This window comes from Gymnoscopelus microlampas, assembly GCF_963454915.1.
Source record: "Gymnoscopelus microlampas genome assembly, chromosome: 3".
NCBI classification, from domain to species: domain Eukaryota; kingdom Metazoa; phylum Chordata; class Actinopteri; order Myctophiformes; family Myctophidae; genus Gymnoscopelus; species Gymnoscopelus microlampas.
This window is the reverse complement of record NC_139940.1, coordinates 49,363,503-49,382,231: the sequence shown is the minus strand read 5'-3', so window position 1 is coordinate 49,382,231 and position 18,729 is coordinate 49,363,503. Positions and strand designations below refer to the sequence as shown.

Here is an 18,729-nt window from a genome sequence, read left to right as displayed (position 1 = left end):
GGGCAAGATGTGTGTACTGCAGCAGTGATAGACTACAAGCGAGGCGACTACCACAAGTTTGTGCAGCTGTGTCTTGTCTATCTTGGTGCAGATGATGCAGCACAGACTGCAGTATTCTTTCAACGGTCGGGAGCTCTGCACAAGGCGTGCTGGATGGCCAAGCTCCTCTACACTCTCAAGCTGTCTTTGATGGAGCAGCATATCGCCTTGCTTCCCTAGGGCACGATCACCACATGGCAGTAGGTGCCGAAGATTCGGGTGTTTGCCAAGTTCATTACGCACATCTACGCAACATGGTGGCTGACCTGTGACATAGTCGTAGATGCCGCATAGAATGACCTCAAACTCTACCACAACCTACACGTCTGTTGACGAGGGCATTGCAACATCAGCCATGAAAGCGCTGAAGAGGCACCTCAGGTACCTGACCGGTGAGATGCTGACCCTGGCACTCTTCAGCACCAAGGTGCCAGCTGCATCGTGCACTTGCGGATGCCATCTTGGAGCACAAGCTAGATGATCTTCCCATGCACACTGGTTTCGGCAAGCCAAAGCTTCCAACCTCGCCAACCCAGACTGCTGGTTCGGTATGCACCACCTGCACATCAATCCAGAATTTCTCTCACTCAATGTAGAGGTTGTGTGCATCATTCCAGGCAGGTGTGGTGAATGTGCGTGCCATCAACATTGTGAATGACTGTGCCGAGCGTGGAGTCAAACTCACAACAGACTTTGTGGCAGCAGCCAAGAGTGAGCAACATCTGCAGAATCTGCAGGCATGAGCATGACCACTGTGAACAGCCCAATCTTCGCTGCTGCAAGCGCACGCTGAACACAGTGTTTTTTTTGTTTTTGTTAGAATGTTAGAATTTTCAAACATTTTTCAGTGGTGTTCAATGAAAATGTCAATGTTTCTTTTTAAATAAACACATTTTGCTCTTTTCAAAAACATCTCAATAACTATTTGTTGTATTTTTGAGACAATTGCCATGTCATGTTATCAAGAAATGGGAGTTCAAAAAGCACCCAAAATGGCACTTTTTGGCAAAATAAAAAAGTTTGACATGCTGCGTTGCACCTCTAAATCTGAATGAATTTCCCCCAAACTTTGCACAAATCATTTGTATAGACATTGGAACAAAATGTAACACCTAACAGTCTGATATATTGAGATTAAAATGTTTGCATTGCATTTGGTTGCACCCTAATACCTGTACACAAGACATAAAAAAATAAATAAAGACCACCTTGACCTTGAATAGGAGCAACCCCACCACCCCAACAGGTCCTAAAGTATGTGGACATTATGATACAGTCAACAAATCAATATAGACCGAAAAGTCAGTTGGTCACCATTGGCTATGAGGAGGAAGCAGCACTGTATTGTTTTTTATTTACAAAGCCTTGCTTAATAAACTGCCTGATTATTTATGGCTATAATTAGAGTCTGTAACCATATACCCGTGCACAAGATTTCCTGGTTTTAAATACTGCATTCCTACCATTAAGACTAATCTGGGGAAGACTGTATTTCATGTGGAATTGTCTAGAAACCGTTTTAAAGCTGGATGATTTGATTTTTTCTTCATCGTTTAAAAAAGATTGAATAATACTTTGAAATCTAATGTCTGTCATCTTTTGTGTTTTGTGTTAATTTGGTTTGTTGCTTTATTTGTTATTGCAAAAGAGAGTTTGCTCTCAATTGGCCTTCCCTGAATAAATAAAGGTGAAATGAAAGTAAAAACTATATAATCACAGCCAATGAGCTCACCCAGGCTGAGTTGGACTGGTTGAGTTGGTTCAACATGACCACCGAGGTGCAGCCGTAATCAAACACCAGCCTCCAGAAGTCGGCCGTGGTGCCGGGGAGCGGGTGAGGCGTCACCATGAAGGCAGCGGGCCGGTGGAAGCTGTTAGTGAGTGCCGCGTTGATGTAGTTGTTGCTCTCGCCTTCGCTGGTGACCAGGAAGGCCAGCGCGCGGTCGGGAGGCAGCACGTCCATGCTGCGGTTCTTCTCCCGGTTTCTGGGCAGCAGCGCGATGCTGCACTCTTCAGCGTCCAGGTGAGGAGTCACCGAGTTCAGAGTCTGGGGTTAAATGATGACGAAAAAGAACAAAATAAAACGTGGGTGAGGAGGAGGAAGACAAGAGGAGAGAGGAGGGAGAGGGCAAGCAAACATACCCTTGTTAACTTTGTCACAACAGGATTCTATAAGTGACTAGAATTATTACCAGCTCAGTCTTATGTTTGAAACTTGGGGACGGCCGTAGTTTAGTGCTTTGAGAGCCTGTCTGGTAATCAGAAGGTCACCGGTTTGCTTCCCGTCCCCAATCTATGTGTCGAAGTGTCCCTGAGCAAGACACTTAACCCCTCTCGAGCGCTCTTCATCACCATCTGCAGCCTTTAGCTGGTGAAGCTGAAACTGAATTTCCCTGTGGGATTAACAATGTTAATTTCTGTGGTATTGAACAATATGTTCAATACCACAGAAATGAAGTCACGCGTCAGGAGAACAAAATGGTGAATTGCGCTGCCATTGCACTGAAGACAAAAAAAAGCTGGTGTAAAATTCAATGCCCCAGTTTGTGTTTTGAATAACAGCATGTTCGCTAAACCTTAATAAGATTAGACAATACCAAAATAATGTTTGGATCCGTTAATAATCTGCAGCATCAATAATAGATGTAGGAATTACAGATCTCTGTGTATCAGAGCAGCCGAGACGCGTTCAGCAGCGCTGATGTCAGACGGGTGAATTTACAAAGATTAATGAAGCGCACGTGACCTCTGTCTTTATGAAGAAAAAACAGTCTGTAATCAGATAAGCTTTGTTTCTCCAGAGCCTGAGCAATAAATCATGAGGTAATGGATCTGGCATAATTCATATGGGGCATATAAAATGAGAACATAATATGGAATTAAAATTCCACTGTTACTTTGAAATGCAAAACTAGATCAATGTGACTGCTGTCCTGTGTGTGGAGGGACATGTGGATGGTGACTGCTGGTGACTTCATGTGGGACCTCAGCTGGCTTTCTACTCTCCCAGTCAGCCTCCATGTTTTAGTCCCATTCCGAATTCTCAAGGGACTCTATGGAAATCCCTGCACCAATAAGGATTTCATCCACCAGAGCAGTGGTATTAACACATTCACTGCCATTGATGTAGACCTACGTCATTTCAAATCCAACCGTTGACTCCCCAGAGGATTTATTTGAACTGAACAGGCATGAAGAAGGAAATATGCAAAACGTGAATATAATATTCTCCAAACTGCACATAATGAAGCACCATTATTGTATAAAGAAGGATGCCTCTGGTTATGTGATGTCATCACCCCACTCCATTCCCTCTGTGCAAAACATTCAAAACATCTACATCCAAACTGTAAACTATACTGTATGTAAAACATCTACATCTATACTGTACATCTATACTCTACACTTTACATTTTGGCCTATAACTCTTGAACCGTAGGTCATGCAAACATCTTTTTGATATTCCATGCAGTATGCCTGTAATTGGCTTAAAAGATTAGTGGGGGTGATTTTGTACAAACAATACCATATACTGTATTCATGAACGCAACATCCAATCAACCCCACATTGTAATTGCATGTCGAGGGTCCTCTATACAGCGTACCCCAAAAATCACTTTCACTTCAGCCCTTTGGGTGTAGCCTGACACTCAGCCTGAATTTTCATTTCGTTTCACTCCATTATTCAGTCTGAAAGCCCTCTCAATGCAGCCGGTTGCTGAGATGGGGGCGTGGCCAAAGTTTTTTTTTTCAAAGACTCTTTGGCGATTGGTTCGTACTGGATTATCCCGATCCCGATTCGTCGATCAGATTTTCAACCGAGGCTGAGACCTCCTATGAGAGCGTCACCAGACCAGAATCGCCTGAACATATTTTTTTAATGGCCGTGGCTAGCGATTCACGGGCTGGAGCCAGGCTACTTTGGGTGTGCTACAAAAGTGAAAAGTTGCCTTGTAATGTCATGCTACATCACAACCCCAGCTTCCTCGTGTCCTGAGGACTAGAACCCATGACTTACAGCCCTGCTAAACAACCCTAGCCTGGTAAACCCTCCCTCCGGAAATCTCATTTCCATTCGATCTCAAGAAGGAGTCTGGTCTGAAACGCCTTTCTGCAATAATCGCTGTGGGCTGGAGTTGGGCGGGAGTAATACCGTTGACTGACAACCCCTTCAACCAATGATCGTTTTTCCCCTTCAGCCAATGAGCACGTTCATTTTGACGAGCTCCAGACTATGTGACGCAACGGGACTTTTGGGACGGCCATGCCGAAAATAGGTTGCCTTATTGGGATACATGCGTGTCACTCCCCGCCCCTGCCGGTTCTCTAAATTTATATTTTTAAATAGGCTCTGTCATGATTAATTGACCACATATATGAAGTTAAACAACTAAATTCTATCCAAACGATATCTTATAAGTAAATTCCGTGCCTCAAAAAAGAAGTTTGAAAGCGTTATAAAACTGAAAGTAAGAAGTGAAGGCACTCGCACAAACAACAATGGCTGCCGTTCGTCTTTTTTCGGCGGCTCTCAGGCTGCACTCGGGTTCATTCGGGCTCACTCGAACTCGCCACCTGATTGGCCAACTGTCGCTGTCAATCACAGAACAATGAGCGACGACGCTGATAGGCTCGTCGGCTCGGCGAGCAGAGCGATTATTGGAGAAAGGCGTTTCAGACCAGACTCCTTCTTGAGATCGAATGGAAATGAGATTTCCGGAGGGAGGGTTTACCAGGCTAAAACAACCCAGGCGGAGAACAGCCATCTGCACCCTTTTCTAGTTTTTGTATGTATTTAATGTGGTTGCATGGAGGTGCTGACCTGGAACTCTTCTCATAGCTAAGTTGAATTAGTATGTTTTAGTGTTATAGATGTATTGTGTATGTTTTAGTGTTATATACTACTAGATTCTCGGGGCGCTTCGCGCCCCTCAAACCCATCCGCTGCGCGGGGCTTTGTGTTTGTTCGTCCCTCCGTGTCCCTCTCTCTGTGTCCGTGTCGCTGCAGCACAGAGTGGGCAGTAGAGATGGGATTTATGTGTCTTTGAAGGGAGGCGGAGCGTGGGGTTCTGTTCCTTTCAAAGAGGCGTTGTGAATACTGGCTCATTTATGGCTCAGGTGTATATTATAGATACGTTGAAATAGATATAAATATGTATGTATTGATATGTCATAATAGTATGTGTGTTTGTATTGTAGATATAATTTATATGTGACTGTAAGTATGTGTTATTATGTACTATAACTATAGGTCGCGCCCTTCCCGCTAGCTCCCTAGCCAACAAAATCGTTGGATACAAAAGAAAACATTGCGAACCCCTTTGAAAGAGCCATTGTAAAGACTGTGTCATTTATGGCTGATGTGTATATTATATTTATTTAAAAAATATATTTAAATATGTATGTATTCATATGTCATAATACTATGTATATGTATATTGTAGATATAATGTATGTGTTAAATATGTGTTATGTACTGTAATACAGCATATGACATTATGATATAATAATGTATTATTATGTTTGATGTTATATAATATATAACATCATTAATACAATATTTATCATAGCATAAGATATTGCTGCAGCACCCCTGGTAGTGGGGAGTCCGCTCCGTGTGTCTGGCTCTGTCTGTCAATCCGGCGAACAGCTTTTTAACATGTTATATTTAATAATATATAATAATATACTATATAACATCATTAATACAATATTTATTATAGCATAAGATATAATATACATAATAATACATAGTATTGTAATGTGTAATATTGTGACATCTTTGGAGCGCATCTGTAGTGTACTGTTCTGTCTTTCAATCCCCCCCACCAGTGTTGGGACCAGTGGTGAGCTGTGGATTTTTGAACTGAGGGTGCTCTATTTTATGATGTCACGTGCGTGCACACGTGCGCGCGCAGGCATGTGCACATAGCCACTCAGCTCAGTGCTAGTTGAAATACTGTAGGTGTTCAACATGTGATTATTAATGTATTTATGTTTCTTATTATTTTGTTGCATTGTTAATTTGTTGTTTTTGTTTCAATCAATCAATTATTTTATTTTCCTTTTAGTTTTATATAAAAGCCCTTTACATAGACTCACCCACACATAAGTAGTTAAAATAATCAGACAACTTGTCTTTGTCTTGTCTCAGAGAACTGGGTCCTCTGCTAAGCGATCCCCTTCACACTCTGCAGTGCAGAGACTGTTGTCTGTCATTGTGAGAGGAATGTACGCATTCAATTCAAGTCTGTGGCTTTTCTCCAGTATAGCCTAATGTTATGCGAAGCAGCCTTGTAGAGGCTATTGAGAACTGACGGCGCGAACCTTGACAGGCTATTGTTTAAACTTTAAGGTGTTAACGACCGACGCTGACGGTGAGTGCATGTGGAGCACGCGCGAGCCCCCCAGCCCCCACAGTGTCAGAACTAAGGGTGTGGCGCCGCCCTTAGCACCCCCTACAGCTCAACCCTGGTTGGGACTACATAACGCAACTACTATTTGCGTTAACTAATAACGTAACGCGTTACCTTTTCCCATTCAGTTAGAGTTACTGTGATTGATATTGGTACGTTACTTGTGTTACGTTATGTGATCCAAATGAAGTGTTTTCTGCGAAGCAACAGTCCTCTCTCTGCCTGTCATTCAACAGGCAGACAGCGTGCAGCAGCCAGCAGGCTGAATAGAGTGGTTCCTCTCAGTCTAACATGATGAATAAGTGAAAGTGGTAGAGAGGACGATGATTGGTTAACGTGGGGTAAATTTTCAGGTTAAGCCAATCAGAGACAGAGTTGGGCGGGGCTCACTGTCTGTTAGAGGGCAGTGTTGCCATGTCCTGTTATTGTAAGCGACTTGTAATCGACTTTGAGCAAGCCTCCATGGAGGCAAATGGAGGAAAATTCACAGACCCTATTGCTTATTTGGCGCGCGCAACCTGGCAACTGTGCTGACAGCTAAAGGGAACTAACCTCGCGTCAGCAGTCTTTCCAGTTTCCACCTCGGAGGAAATAAAAGGTAACACAATGGTGTAGACGAAATTTTGTCCGCCTCGCGTATTTGGGTCTCGCTGGGCGGTGGTCAGCGATGACGCTAAGGAACAACATGGCCGACCGTAATGTTGTGAGTTTGTGTTGGCCGCAATTAATTATGCTTCGAGGGGGCAGATGTGTGCTGAGCAGTGAGAAGTGGCCTACAGACTGCGCGGAGTAATTGTGCGCGTTGTGGCTTGTGTTGTTAGTGACATTGATATGTTGTTTTTGTGTTTAGTCCGACAAAGTGACACAGGGTTTTTTTTGGTTTTGGGTTTTGCAATGTATTATAGGATATGTTGTGTATGTATTTAATGTGGTTGTTCTGACCTGGAACTCTTCTCGTAGCTGGGATGAGTTGCTCTGGGAGTCCACACGCAGCATGTCCTTGTAGGTGAGGGCAAACTCGTTGACCAGGATGGACGTCTCTCCACACAGACAGGCCTCCAGGATGGCATCATGGATGAAGATGTACTGCTCCTGCAGGTGACACGTCATCAACAAGAGCACAATTAACAAATACTTTTACAGCCTGGACCGCTGGCTCCAAATTAGCCTGACAGCACGTTGCGGGTTCGTGTCCCGATCCCGACAGCCTTTGTTGCATCTCTCTCCCCATTTCCTGTCAAACTACTATCCTATCAATAAAGGCATAAAAAAAGCCAAAGAAATTATCTTATCTAAACAATATATAATTGTACAAATACCAGGAGAAAAGAAAAATAAGAAAAAAACAACAACAAATGTCCTTTTCCCCAGAGAAATGTCTTTGCGTTGAGTTATGGCCCGTGGTTTTGCCTGAGTTGGTGTACGAGGTGAGGTAAACTTTGCACATTCACCTCACCCAGTTCGCCTCATTCATCTTTGCACGTCTTTGCCTTCACTTTGTATGTAATCTCGCTGCATGGAAAATATTTTCGCCTCCTGTATGAATGCACCTTTAGATCCCTACTGGTAGAGAGTCAATAGACTGTCAGTACAAGTAGCTGAATGTACCTCTGTCTGGATCATATTGATGTGAATAGACTCTGAGCAGGTGAATGTACCTCTGTCTGGATCATGTTGATGTGAATAGACTCTGAGCAGGTGAATGTACCTCTGTCTGGATCATGTTGATGCGTCGGGAGCACAGAGTTTTCACACAGTTGTAGATGTCCACCACGCCTTCACATTCAGCCATGTCCAACATGACGTCCAGCACGATGTAGCAACCGGTACGACCTGCCCCCACACTGACACACACACACACACACACACACACACACACACACACACACACACACACACACACACACACACACACACACACACACACACACACACACACACACACACACACACACACACACACACACAAAACAGAGATAATGTCTCACATGTGTTTGCATATTCGGGTAATAAGTTTAGTTTCACTCATCAGAAAGTTGTGACCTCGCTGTGGAAGTAACTCGAGTGTCAAACATGGCTGCCACAGTTGCTCATATGCTATTTTTTAGTTATCTTTATATATTTATCTTCTGTTTATAAGGTTATGGTTATGTAATGAACAAATTATAATCCGGCATTCATTGTAACCCTCTGTAAACAACCTCATACAATGGATGAAGGTGATAATTTATATTAATGTATAAGTGATTTCCATTGCAAGCCATAGAATAATACAGGAGAAACATAATACTTAGATATGAATCAGATACTCAAAAGTCTTTGAGAGAATTCAGGTGTTTCCTTAATGTCAATGTGCCAAATTAAAAGTTGAATCTGAAGACTTAAAAGGACGAGTCTGAAATCACTGTGTGTGTGTGTGTGTGTGTGTGTGTGTGTGTGTGTGTGTGTGTGTGTGTGTGTGTGTGTGTGTGTGTGTGTGTGTGTGTGTGTGTGTGTGACCCGAGACCCAAGTGTCATGAGATGCATTATGTTGCCGGGGACCCAAGTGGGAAAACATATGTCGTTCATTATCATTATTATAAAGTTGGTAGATCAACAAGCTCATTTATAGATAGATAGATAGATAGATAGATAGATAGATAGATAGAGAGAGACCAATTATAACCATACTAAATAGGGCTTAAGTAAGTGGTTAAGCTGAACTTCATAACTATACTATTGTTAAATAATGCTGCTAGCTTGACACAGCTTGCATTTTACTCACCTTGACATGCCTTTTACAAGTCATTAGACCACCTTGGCTAACAGTGAACGACCACAGGACAGTAAGTGTCATGTTATGCTAACCTGCAGTGAACGACCACAGGACAGTAAGTGTCATGTTATGCTAACCTGCAGTGAACGACCACAGGACAGTAAGTGTCATGTTATGCTAACCTGCAGTGAACGGCCACAGGACAGTAAGTGTCATGTTATGCTAACCTGCAGTGAATGGCCACAGGACAGTAAGTCTCATGTGATGCTAACAGTGAACGACCACAGAACAGTAAAGGTCATGTGATGCTAACCTGCAGTGAACGACCACAGGACAGTAAAGGTCATGTTATGCTAACCTGCAGTGAACGACCACAGGACCAGCATCGGGAGGCGTGGAGGCTTTGACTCTCCGTGTAAAGGCCAGCAGGCCTGTGGCGTGAAAGGGCACCCCGTGCTCTGGCCACGATGTGAAGTGGAACTGACGCACTTCATGGTTGGCTGAGTAGCCACTCTGTCAAAACACACAAAGACAACATGAATTAGCATTACATTGAGATTAGCCTCATAGCCTTTACTATAACATGCCAGTTTAGTCATTTTGACTTAGTCAAGTCATTATTTTTGGGCGGTGCAACCCCCTATGTGAGGTTTGGATATCGACATTCGCTGCACTGTGATTGGCCACCATTGTACCCCCCCACCCATTGTACCCCCCCAACCCTGCGCTGTGATTGGCCACCATTGTACCCCCCCTAACCCTGCACCGTGATTGGCCACCGCTGACTCTATTCAGGACTGTGATTGGCTAGTGAAACACATGACACATGTGCATAGCCCTATAAATAGGACTATGCACATTTATGTTTTTTAAGTAATTACTTTTCTTTAAGTGAACTTCCATCACTGTGATGACCACTGTGACCACACCGCCCACTTCACACTGGGTGTGATTTTTTAGATTGTAAGTCAGTATTTCTAAATGAGTAAGTCATTCTTGAGAAAGTTTCTCATCACTTTGTGATATGATATTAAGTATTTTGAGAAGTTTCTCAATATATTAACAGGTTTTCTTGTTTGTTCATCACATTGGTGAAATGAGGCTTCCAATCTATCTGCTTTGGATGAATAGTAGTGTTTGGTTTGATGGAGCAGACCCAGATTCACATCCAGGTGTTTACACAGACAGTCATTTACCACTCTGTGCAAATTAAATGTCAAAGTAAAGTGAAAGCAACGCAAAGATTTGAGGAAGAGAGAAATCAAAAAATAAAGTGAGGGAGAGCGGTGAAAACAAACTGTCAGCATCTGCCAAATTTCGGCTGATTTGAATAACCAGCAGCATGTGCCCAGGGAGAGCAGCTGTGATGGAGTGATGATAATACAGTGTTTGTGGCGCTGTCACTCCAGAGTGGCTCTGAGCCCTTTCACGGAACAGCAGCATGAAGGAACCCTTTGGGAGACTGGCAGGACTGGGTCACTGGGAACAAACCAGTAGCACTGGAGCAGCTGCACTCTGCAGCTACGTTGGAGATGAGATGGGGGCGTTTTTAAGCAGCTCCTCATGCTAATTCCTCTCAATGAGAGGCCCACGTTCCCATCAGTAATGAGTCCTGTCATATTTTAAGGTGTTCTATAAATAGTATTATAGTAGTAGTATGTGACAGAAAAATATTGCTCACTCTCATTTGCTTCAATGTCTCACATAAAGGGTTGGCAAAATGACAAAACTAAATACATACATTTTTAGGGGTTCAAACCTGAAGGGCTGAAACAGTATTTTATATTTTCAACCGTTTTAATTTTTATTTCTAAGCCAGTTCATTGTTTTTCTCCTTACGGTTTAGCAAATTCTTGTGAGATGCTACAGTACATGGTAGAGACATGACATTTTCACCAGTGATTGGAAGTTGTGGCATTATAATTAAAGGTCAAAACTTTCACAAAGTCATAACTCCCACGCTGTGAGTCTTTTTGTGAAACCTGCCACAGACATCCATATATCCTCACTCTACAATAACTATAAAGTCCGTCTTTTCCATCACTGTCTGTGTCCTTAAAGCTGCCAGTCACCTTAATGGAGGCAGCAGGTAACCACCCGCTGTGTGTAAGCACCTACTGTACAGCAAGGGCTCCACTTACAGTATGTTGTCTCATTATTGAGTGCCAGTGCTGCACTTCACACAGCAAGGCAGAGAATCAGGGACCTTGCAGGACATTTTAGTGAACAAGAATACAAAAAAAAAAAACTAAAATACAAAGTGAAGTAAATTATTGCCTTCTCTATTGCAGTTGATGACAGCAACGATGTGATCAAAACTGTTAATTTTATGGAGCCATTGGACCATTGGCAATGTGATGCTATATATATGAATATATGAATATTATTTTTAATTAGGCTACGTGTAGAAATTGGAGTATTCATGAACAAGAAAGGGAAGGCAGTGGTAGAGATGGCCCAGACAGTCTTCATGATCTCGAATTTCTGGTTTCTAAAACAGAGCGCTTAAATGTGCTTAACGTTAACATGCAAGGTCAGGCAGGAACAAAATTGCCCTCACCTTAAAAGTTTGGCACCGTGAGACCTAATTGTTACAATCATTGTCAAAACTGACATATAGCTCCTTAATATCTTATTTAGTTCTGCAGATATTGATCATTGAACTTCAAAAGTGGCATGGCTCAGCAAATAAATGGACCAAAGCCAACAACCAACAACCGCCAATCATCACCAACAAGCATGTGTTCGATCATCATAAAACCTGCATATTTTGGAAACTGTCAAAGGTCTAGAGTCAGACTAGAGCCCTGTGCTGAACTGTTTTCCTAATCCTCCGTCCATCTGTTCCTGCTGTATTTATGACCACTACCGCCCATTCCTGCAATGTTTCCAACCGGCAGTTTATTTTATAAAGACAGCATGAGAGACAGGGAAGCAGGATTTGACCATTTCAGCACCATGGACAGAGACACATCACTTGGGCTTTATTGTCTCCGCCAGGCCGTAAGGCATGGCGAGAGAGTATGTTTTACCCTCCGTCCGTGTGTCCGTCCGTCCGTGTGTCCGTCCGTGTGTTACCAGCTAATCTCCGGCACCGTTGGCCCGGTCGCTGCGAAACTTTGCACACACACTCCCTGGATGCCAATTCAGAACCTCTGCGTCAAATTTTTCACATGGGCCTGTTATAGCGCCACCAGGAGGCCGATTTGTGCAAAACCCATTTTTTCACATTATTCCTACAGTTTTTAACCAAACGTCATGCAAATCGGTACACAGTATCTCTATAGTCATGTGATCAACCCTGATCTGTCCGATTTCCCATATTCCATCCTTATTGGTTAAGGTTGCCATCCAAAGTTTTCAGGATTGGTCCGTTTTGAACAAACTGCCTCAAACCATGAACGCAGCGTGCGATTTCCGTGAAATTTCACACGCACATTCCCACTAGGCCGAGGAAGAAATGCCACCCTTTTCACATTGGCCTGTTATAGCGCCACCAGCAGGTCTAATTTAGCAAAACACATTTTTGGAACAAAATGCTTCAAATCATGAATGCAGTGTCCGATTGCCGTGAACGACCTAAGAATAAATGGCACCCTTTTCACATTGGCCTATTGCAGCGCCACCAGGAGGCCACAATAGCCTACCCGACCTGGCGGAGACCTGTGCTCCGAGGAGCACTTTTTCTAGTTATTAGTATTATTAGCTAATACTGCTGATCAGTATTAATAATGGATGCATATTTAGACAACCTGTCTCTAATGACATTTTGAAATTACTCTGCGATACTTTCAATTAGGATGTCACAAATTGACAGTCTCTTGCCGACAGCACACACTGCCCAGTTAGAAACTTACTCTGTGCACTTTATATGCATCAATAACATTATATACCAAACAGCAAAAGGATTTCACTTCAAATGTTCAATTGAATAGTTATGGAGAGTTGGGTTGACTTACCCTCTCCAAGGCAAAGGTACGGACTGTATATTCAGCCAGCGTCTCTGTCTTCAGCAGTGTGATCTTGATGTCACCGTACATCTCACTGTCATCAGGCCAGTATTTACAGCATTTCACCTGTTTAGAGAAAGTATTACAGAACATTCTAACCATGCTGTAAATTGCCCACTGAATGACAAAGTGTAGTCAACATAGTAGTGAGAAGTAAGATCAACATAAGATCATCATAACAAATTATATGTGTTCAGTTAAAACACATTACGGGGTTTGGCTCTGCATGGCTAACTTGTCATTTAAGGCTTTGATGGACCAAAGGAGTGCTTAAAGCGATTCAGCTTTCACAGAATTCATGAAAAATGTGTTACAGTTGTTGTAATTCTGATTTAAAAAGCAATTTGACAAAAGTAAACACATGAAATGATTGTACAGAAAACAGCCTTAGAAAGTGCTTCATCTTCTCGTGGAAAGCACACGTCAGAACGGCTGAAACAGATCTGAGTGCAGTGGAGAATGCTGTTGGAGGGACAGCAAAACAACAAGCTGCTCTGCTGGTGATTTTTCATCCCAGAGGGCAAAGTAAAGCAAAGTACTTTAGTCCCATAATGACATGGAGAACAGGAGCGCTGCAATGTGTTCCACTCACCTCACACACAAAGCAGCTGATGCTTTACATTCAGGGGAAAGGTTATTTATTAAAGTACAGCTCCTATTTGTTTTGTTTGTTCAGAAAGGTTGTGCTGTTGGGATGGTGGTCCTAATTGGATACAGGGCTGGTGTGAGTAAAATGGTGTCATTTTAACCATCCACCTGGAGAATGTGTTTCTCTAGGGGGAAAGATGATGACAGGACTCTTACAGTGACGTTTGAATGTTAGGCTTGTTTATGTGTGTCAGATAATGATAGTGCTATAGTCAGGCTGTCTGTGTGGTCATAATATGTGCTATAAATGCTCTGTGTCGGGGTGCCAATGGCCTAGTGGTTAAGGCACTTATAGGCTCTAATGCCGCAGGTTCGATTCCCATGACCTTTTCTGCGTCTCACTCCCCGTTTCTCTCCCTGTTACCTCTCTATCCACTATACTATCCGAATAAAGGAAGAAAAGCCCAAACAATATCTTTAAAAAATAAATGCTCTATGTAGCTGCAGTGTAGCTGCTAGTACAGTCATTGTAATCACAACATGATGAACACGTATTTAGGTAAAGGTAAGGTAATGTGTAGAAAACATTCTGAGGCAATAGTGAAGCTAATCACAGTGAAAATCTATTGATAATGTATTATTACATGAGTTATGACGCACTACACTGGACATACTGTAATCTTTTTAATGCTTAGCGTAACCATAGTACATCATACTTATAACATGGCTCATTGTATTCATAAACACATTCAATATATTTAAGAAGTGCTTCCATTGCTTTTCAGTGCACTACGCCATAACAGGTGCTAACTGTGTATTAAAGTCATGTATTTTAAGTTGTAATAATTATAATTACCCAATGATTACTACTTCTCCAATACATAATGTATTTACAACGATGTAACACTTCTAAAGGAGCATAAATATTACAATAATAGTACTGTCCAGATAGCATTAGTGTAAGTGTTGTTGAGTTGCTGTATCTCACCCAGCACTGAAGTGAAAATATAAAGTAAGATAATTAGTTTCTTTAACGATCTTTGCACAAGTTGTGGTACAAAATGTTTGGCCATTATCCAACTGGCTGCCCAGAATGATTCATTCAGGAATGCATTAAGATGTTTTATGAGTACTTAATGTTTAGCAGTAGATTTTCATGAACTAATCACAGGATATTTGTACACTTTACACAGACGAGCTGCACGCTGCACTAAGGCCACTGCAGAGCGGTGTTGGTGAATAATGAAAGTAAAGATAACAGCAGCTCCGTCTAAAGGGAACAGTGATGTCACTCACCCTGCCTACCTCCACCAACTTGGTGATCATGACGATGCTGAAGCAGTTCTCCTGCCACACCATCCTCCAGAAATCCAACACCGTCTCCTGCTTGGGCCCTGGTGGAGGGAAGAGTAAACAGCCACATCAGAGCTGCACTCTCAATGAAAACCCCTTGTTGATGGTGCTGTTGTGTGTGACCACCAGATTCAGGTATAGGACTCTCTAAAATTGGGATCAGACCCAAATATCTGACATCAGTCGATCTCTATAGCGGCCACTGTGCAGTTATTGCACTGATTGGAGGATTCCAGGTAAGAAGGAGAGAAGGAGGGATGGAGGGATGGAGGGGATAGGTAAGGAAACAGTGGTTGCTGATGATGTGAATCATCAGCATCAGTCCTTTTCACGTGGAGATACTTAGAATGGGAGACACCACTGGAACAACAAGCACCGAGGGAAACCATGCTGACAATGACACTAACACAACTGAGCTCCTAACTCTGATCTCTCTGTCTGTCTGTCTGTCTGTCTGTCTATCTCTCTCTCTCCTAGCAGGGAGAGTTTATGAAAGATAATGGGCTGAGCAGCCCCTTCAGTGACTTTGTGGCTGCAGACCCTGGCTTTGTTAGCTGAGAGAGGGAAATGAAGACTTCTTTTATTCCACGTCAAATTACTGGACTCCTCACATCACATCACAACGGATGAGGAGCTATAATTAATAAAGTGTTTAATTATTCATCTTTTCTTCATGATTAATTCAGTGACATCAATCACACAGCTGCCACTGGGCGGTGGTCACACATGCCATCACCTTTAGATTTGCAGGAGAGACGCTTTGGCTCAGGATGGAGAACGAGCAGGTTTCTGATTTATTACACACTTACAAAATCAAAAATACAGCACTCACTCTCAAAGCATGAAAAATCAAAGACCCCCCCCCACACACACACACACACACACACACACACACACACACACACACACACACACACACACACACACACACACACACACACACACACACACACACACACAGCTAAAAAGTAGCCTTGCAGGGATACTCACCCTGAGTGGCGATGAAGTGGTTGGATCGATGGTAGCCCTGAAAAAGAGAAGAGGAATGAGGTGCTGAGTAAGACCATGTGATCCTCGCTCACAGCTGGAAGGGAGATAATCTCTGGACCCCCAGCCTTCCCCTCTCCTCTGGATCCCCGTCCTCTAAGGACCCCACTACATACTTTAATTCACTATTATTATTATTATTATTATTATTATTATAATCATTTGTTTATTTTCTTAAGGTGATTTTTTTCAGATGGTAACAGATGTAGCATGGTTTGAGTGGATATTTGAGTGATGTAGCAAAGTTGATTGTTATGTGTGTGCGTGTGTTGTGCTTGAGGACTCAAGAAAACAAGATGATGCATCGTAAGGGGCTTATCTTCTAACTGAAATTTCTAAATGAAATACTTTAACGCTATATTTCTCCAGAGCCCCCATATTAGCTGACTTGACTCTGTATACGCAGTACATTGCTCAGTATTCATTTATTTTGGTGCTGTCATTTTGAGCCAATACAGCATCTTTGAAAGCAGATAATTAATATGCCCACAAAAAGATTTTTATACAGTATGGATTTTTTGCTGCGCGTACATTGCAATTCAAGCTAGTTTGAGTTATGTGACAAAAAGCATAACGTAGATGCGGGTGCCTTTCAATTTTATAAGCCCTATTTATTCATAAAAAATTGCTATTTTCAGTATCCAATACAACATAAATAGATTTTCATTAAAGCCACAGAAACAGTTCTCTGCCGACAACAGCACCAAAAAGTCTGTCCAATGGGTTTCACATGAAAGCAGGCTATCATGGCCTAAATGAACTGGGTTCTTTTTTTGTTCCATTTGGTTCTTTTTAGATGGGCAGAAGGGTGCAGTGGGGGGCTACATCTTCCATGCACAGCGAAGCATTTTGAGAGTCTTCCTCCTGAAAACAACACACTTCTTCACAAGCTCAACAGCCGTTCCAAAGAGCATGAGGGTGTTAAACTACCCTCCTGAATGTGACCTCATTATTACAATTCATTAGAGTCTATAGTACTTGTCCGACTTTATTTTTTCGTTATAGATAAACTTTATTTTGTCCCACTCCCACAGGAGTAGTGCGGTAGCCTGGGACCAGACGAATCTGCCAGTGCAAAAAAAAATTGCCCTCAGCGATTTGGGTCTGGCACCGCGCCGTTGGGAATCCATTTCCTGATCCTGAAGTCTGGGGTGACCAATCAGGGCCCGGTATTCAAATATGAGAGACTGTAATTGGTAGTTGGTAGCAGGTCTAACCAATTGCGTCGAGAGCCATTGTTTTGATCCCACCCTGGAAAAAAAGTCCTCATAGAAGCACCAGACTCATATCCACGCAGTGATATAGTCTGGCTACGCGAGGCTAGTAGTGCGGCACACACTTGTGCCATATGTCAAATCGACCGGCTTCATCGGGAATCGTGTGCTTCCGTTTTGCTAAGAGATATGTTGTATAGTTTAAGTGATTTTCCCCATTGACTTATAATGGGAAATGCAAAAACTCCTATTCAAGTATTTTTCTCTCGGAAACCGTAAGGTTCAGTGTTCACCTAATTTTGAAAATAATAATTACACCAGTCGGCCTCATGGTGGCGCTATAACAGCCCACTTTACGTTTCGGCCTATAACTCTTGAACCGCAGGTCGTAAAATAAAAAAATATTTTCCCTGGATTCCTTGGGTCATGATTTATAGATTTACGTCATTGATTTTCCGCCATTTCGAATTTTCTCCAAAACACTCTTTTGGCACCTTCTTCTACAGATTTTGTCCAAATCTCACAAAGGTCGGTACACATGATCTCTGGACCCATGCAATAAACATATCCAAGCGGAATTCTGATAGTCCATACCGTTTGTCCGTAATAGGCCTCCAAAGTTGGTGGGAGGGGCCTATTTTAATGCCAAAAATCATGTCAAGTCAATCCCAAATTTGAATCACTTGTCAAGGGTGGTTTACTCAAAGAATCCAAAAAGCTTTTCCACTTTGATCCATAGGGGCCGCCAAAAATGCGCAAAATGTAACCGTTCGATGCAAAAACATGATTTTTGACGTGACAACGTAATTGGCTTGTAAAATTTGTGGCAGGGGCCATTTTCTATTGTGGGAGGGGCCTATGTCTTAAAATCAAAACGCCATGTATCACGAATTGTAACACGCACGCACGCACGCGCACACACATACCCTCTTTAGTGTTTGTCTTATATGAAGTAGCGCCTCTGAATGGATTGTACAAGGTTGCAGATGGTGGAAAAGCAAAGGGAGGGAGGGAGGGAGGGAGGGAGGGGTCACTAGGGAGAGACGCTCAAAAAGAACAACAAAAAAAGTAGTGTGGGGGGGGGGGGGGGGGGGCTGACAGAAAAAAGAGTGGTGAAGTACTTACTTCCCTGTTAATCCGAATCTACAGGGTCCAAAGTGGAGGAGGTGGGACAGGGAGTTAAAAGAGAGACATACATGCCAGTTAATGAGAGAGAGAGTTATAGACAGGTGGAGCGACAGGAGACAGTGTGTGTGTGTGTGTGTGTGTGTGTGTGTGTGTGTGTGTGTGTGTGTGTGTGTGTGTGT

General features: G+C 42.7%; 2 protein-coding genes across 3 annotated transcripts in view; both read right to left on the bottom strand.

Moving 5' to 3' along the window:
- The window catches only part of LOC311042431 (H-2 class II histocompatibility antigen, E-S beta chain-like), a 458,449-nt gene that overhangs the window by 181,196 nt on the left and 258,524 nt on the right, over positions 1-18,729 (bottom strand). The gene's annotated exons all lie outside the window — the stretch shown is intronic.
- The window catches only part of LOC311042421 (receptor-type tyrosine-protein phosphatase U-like), a 191,896-nt gene that overhangs the window by 21,313 nt on the left and 151,854 nt on the right, over positions 1-18,729 (bottom strand). For both annotated transcript variants that reach the window (XM_084053146.1, XM_084053147.1), the window contains 7 exons: positions 16,152-16,188; positions 15,105-15,202; positions 13,170-13,286; positions 9,569-9,723; positions 8,164-8,299; positions 7,398-7,547; positions 1,772-2,086 (listed from right to left, as the gene is read on the bottom strand). In XM_084053146.1, coding sequence (XP_083909272.1) covers positions 1,772-2,086; positions 7,398-7,547; positions 8,164-8,299; positions 9,569-9,723; positions 13,170-13,286; positions 15,105-15,202; positions 16,152-16,188 — 1,008 coding nt within the window. The remainder of the gene's footprint in view (positions 1-1,771; positions 2,087-7,397; positions 7,548-8,163; positions 8,300-9,568; positions 9,724-13,169; positions 13,287-15,104; positions 15,203-16,151; positions 16,189-18,729) is intronic.